Raw genomic sequence first — 2,258 nt, 5'->3', positions numbered from 1 at the left:
TTTCCAAAATATGCTTCCATGGTGGCCCACAATATATTTATGCATGTATATAACTGCTAATTTAATAAGTCCGATCTTCCGTTTATGAAAAAGACATTGGAATATCGAAGCAACAACAAGCAAATAACCCAAAAACTATCCACATCCCTAAATGGGGTACGACATAAATAAACAAAAGAGAGGAATATAAAAAAATATTGATTGTAGAGATGAAAATTAAATTAGGTAATCTCGATTACCATAAAATCAAGGTTGATGTGATAAAAGAATGTACTAGTAGATTTTAAAGGACTTGAGTGAATATACTAATTTTCACTTTGGATTTGAGATACTTTCATCCACATACTAGTTAAGGTCCACATCATTCACACTCGATAAAAAACTATATTATCATTCAAGGACGAAACTAACCTCACACACGAATATACACGACATAAATTAGTATCTTTGGGTTAAGCAATAGTGTAACATATAAGCAACACATGAGAAGACCAATGGCTTCTCCCCCTCAAAATAGAAATTTAATATCGTATGACCTATATTGAATCACATATCCGATACTACACATAACAACAACATATACTACACTACATAATGTTGAAACAAGAAAGATTAGAATTATGTCATACATAACCCTAAATATCCGAAAGGGGAGAAAGATTTCATACAACAACCCTAAATATTCGATAAGGGATAAAGATTCACAATCTAACCAAAATTAAAACAACAACAAGATCAAGAGAGATTTCTCTCGCTCTCAAGATTAAGAATAACAGTACAACATTTAACCCCCAACCCTATACAAACACCCCTTCTTACAAACATGTTCGCAGCTTCATTTAACCCCCAACCCTATCGTTGTTTCCCCCACAATGGACCAAACCTGGAATAAAAGTAGAATTCATTACCATTATTATTGTTATTCGAACTCGAACCTGAACCCGACGACTTCTTCGGTTTGCCTCTACCACGTTGCGGCGCTGCCTCAATGCCGCCTTCGCCCCCATTCAAATTTCTCTTCAATCCTTTGTTGCCGCCACCATTATTATTAACTACCTTCTTATTGCAGTGTTCTTGATTATTATCATCAAGCCTATTATCAATATCAACAAAACCTTCAGCTTCAGTTTCCATCATCGAAGCCACGCTGTTTATTTTTCATCATCATCAACCAAACAAAATTCATTCAAGAACATAAACATAAACAACATAGCAAAATTTCACAGAATCAAAAAAAGTAGAAAGAAAAAAAAACCTAATGGGTGTTGCAAGTTAAATATAAAAGATAACGAATGGAGATTTAGATTTATGTTTACCTTTCACCAAGAGCTACAAAGGAATCCTCATTTTTTAAACCATCTTCTTCATCATCTTTGAACTAGATGAAGCATAGCAAGAAAAAAATCGAAAATAGTGAGAAATGAGAGATAAAACAGATTCCCATTAACATAATATGAAGAAAAAAGGGAATAAGAAGTTAAAAAGATGAAAATAATTTAGTGATATGAAGAATATGAAGAACCCTAATGAATGACATGAAAAAAACCCTAATAGATCTGAGAAGAGAATAAGAACCTGCTTGATAACATCCCATCGAGATTGGTTAAGGTGACAAACGTGCGCTTGAAAAGTTTCAACTGGCAAAGAACCATTTTTACGAATCCTCATATCAAAGAATCTATGAAAGAATGATATTATGATTTTCTTGAATGAAAATTTGGTTTTATACTATTGTGTTGATGTTTTTTTCTTTTAAAATTGTATTTTATCTTTTTTCTTTATTTTTTGATATGTTTTTGATAGATTTCATTACCTCAGTCTCTATCTTTTCTTTTCTTTAATTTTTTTGGTCAATTTATTTTATTTGATTTTTCTCATATATCTACAACACGTCACACACTATAAGCTCTTGGTTGTCCAAAAGTGATTTTTAGAAGAAAAGGAAATGATCACGTCGTGACAAGCCTACAGTGTAATCCACCCAAAGCATCGATGCTAGATTCGGTTCAACTCCAATTGAACAATTTTACTTGATTTTGTTCCCATCTATGGAGGGTATTTTTGTCATAACAATTTTGTTTAGGTAAGTACTTCTACCATCCTTAAATATAAGCACATATGACATGCTCCTCCGGTTATTATAAATAAAAAATTACTTTTGCTTTTAAAAAAATAATGATTTACTTTTCAAAAATATATTAAATAATTTATGTTTCTAATATATATTATAGACTAGATAAATCAGTTATTCAACGAAA

At 31.5% G+C, this 2,258-nt stretch overlaps 1 protein-coding gene across 1 annotated transcript; it reads right to left on the bottom strand.

Annotated features, from left to right (window-relative positions):
* Positions 1-592: 592 nt before the first annotated feature.
* LOC146897709 (uncharacterized) lies at positions 593-1,791 on the bottom strand. The gene is made up of 3 exons (XM_085737746.1): positions 1,576-1,791; positions 1,317-1,378; positions 593-1,147 (listed from the first exon to the last, which is right to left on the bottom strand). The coding sequence occupies exons 1-3, from the start codon at positions 1,666-1,668 to the stop codon at positions 853-855; spliced, it is 450 nt and encodes a 149-aa protein (XP_085593872.1). The 5' UTR covers positions 1,669-1,791; the 3' UTR covers positions 593-852.
* Positions 1,792-2,258: the final 467 nt, after the last annotated feature.

Source organism: Medicago sativa, chromosome 8 (genome assembly GCF_051527215.1).
Source record: "Medicago sativa cultivar Bolivia chromosome 8, Bolivia_mono, whole genome shotgun sequence".
Classification (NCBI taxonomy): domain Eukaryota; kingdom Viridiplantae; phylum Streptophyta; class Magnoliopsida; order Fabales; family Fabaceae; genus Medicago; species Medicago sativa.
The sequence above is the reverse complement of the archived record's forward strand: the minus strand, read 5'-3'. Positions and strand labels throughout refer to the sequence as shown.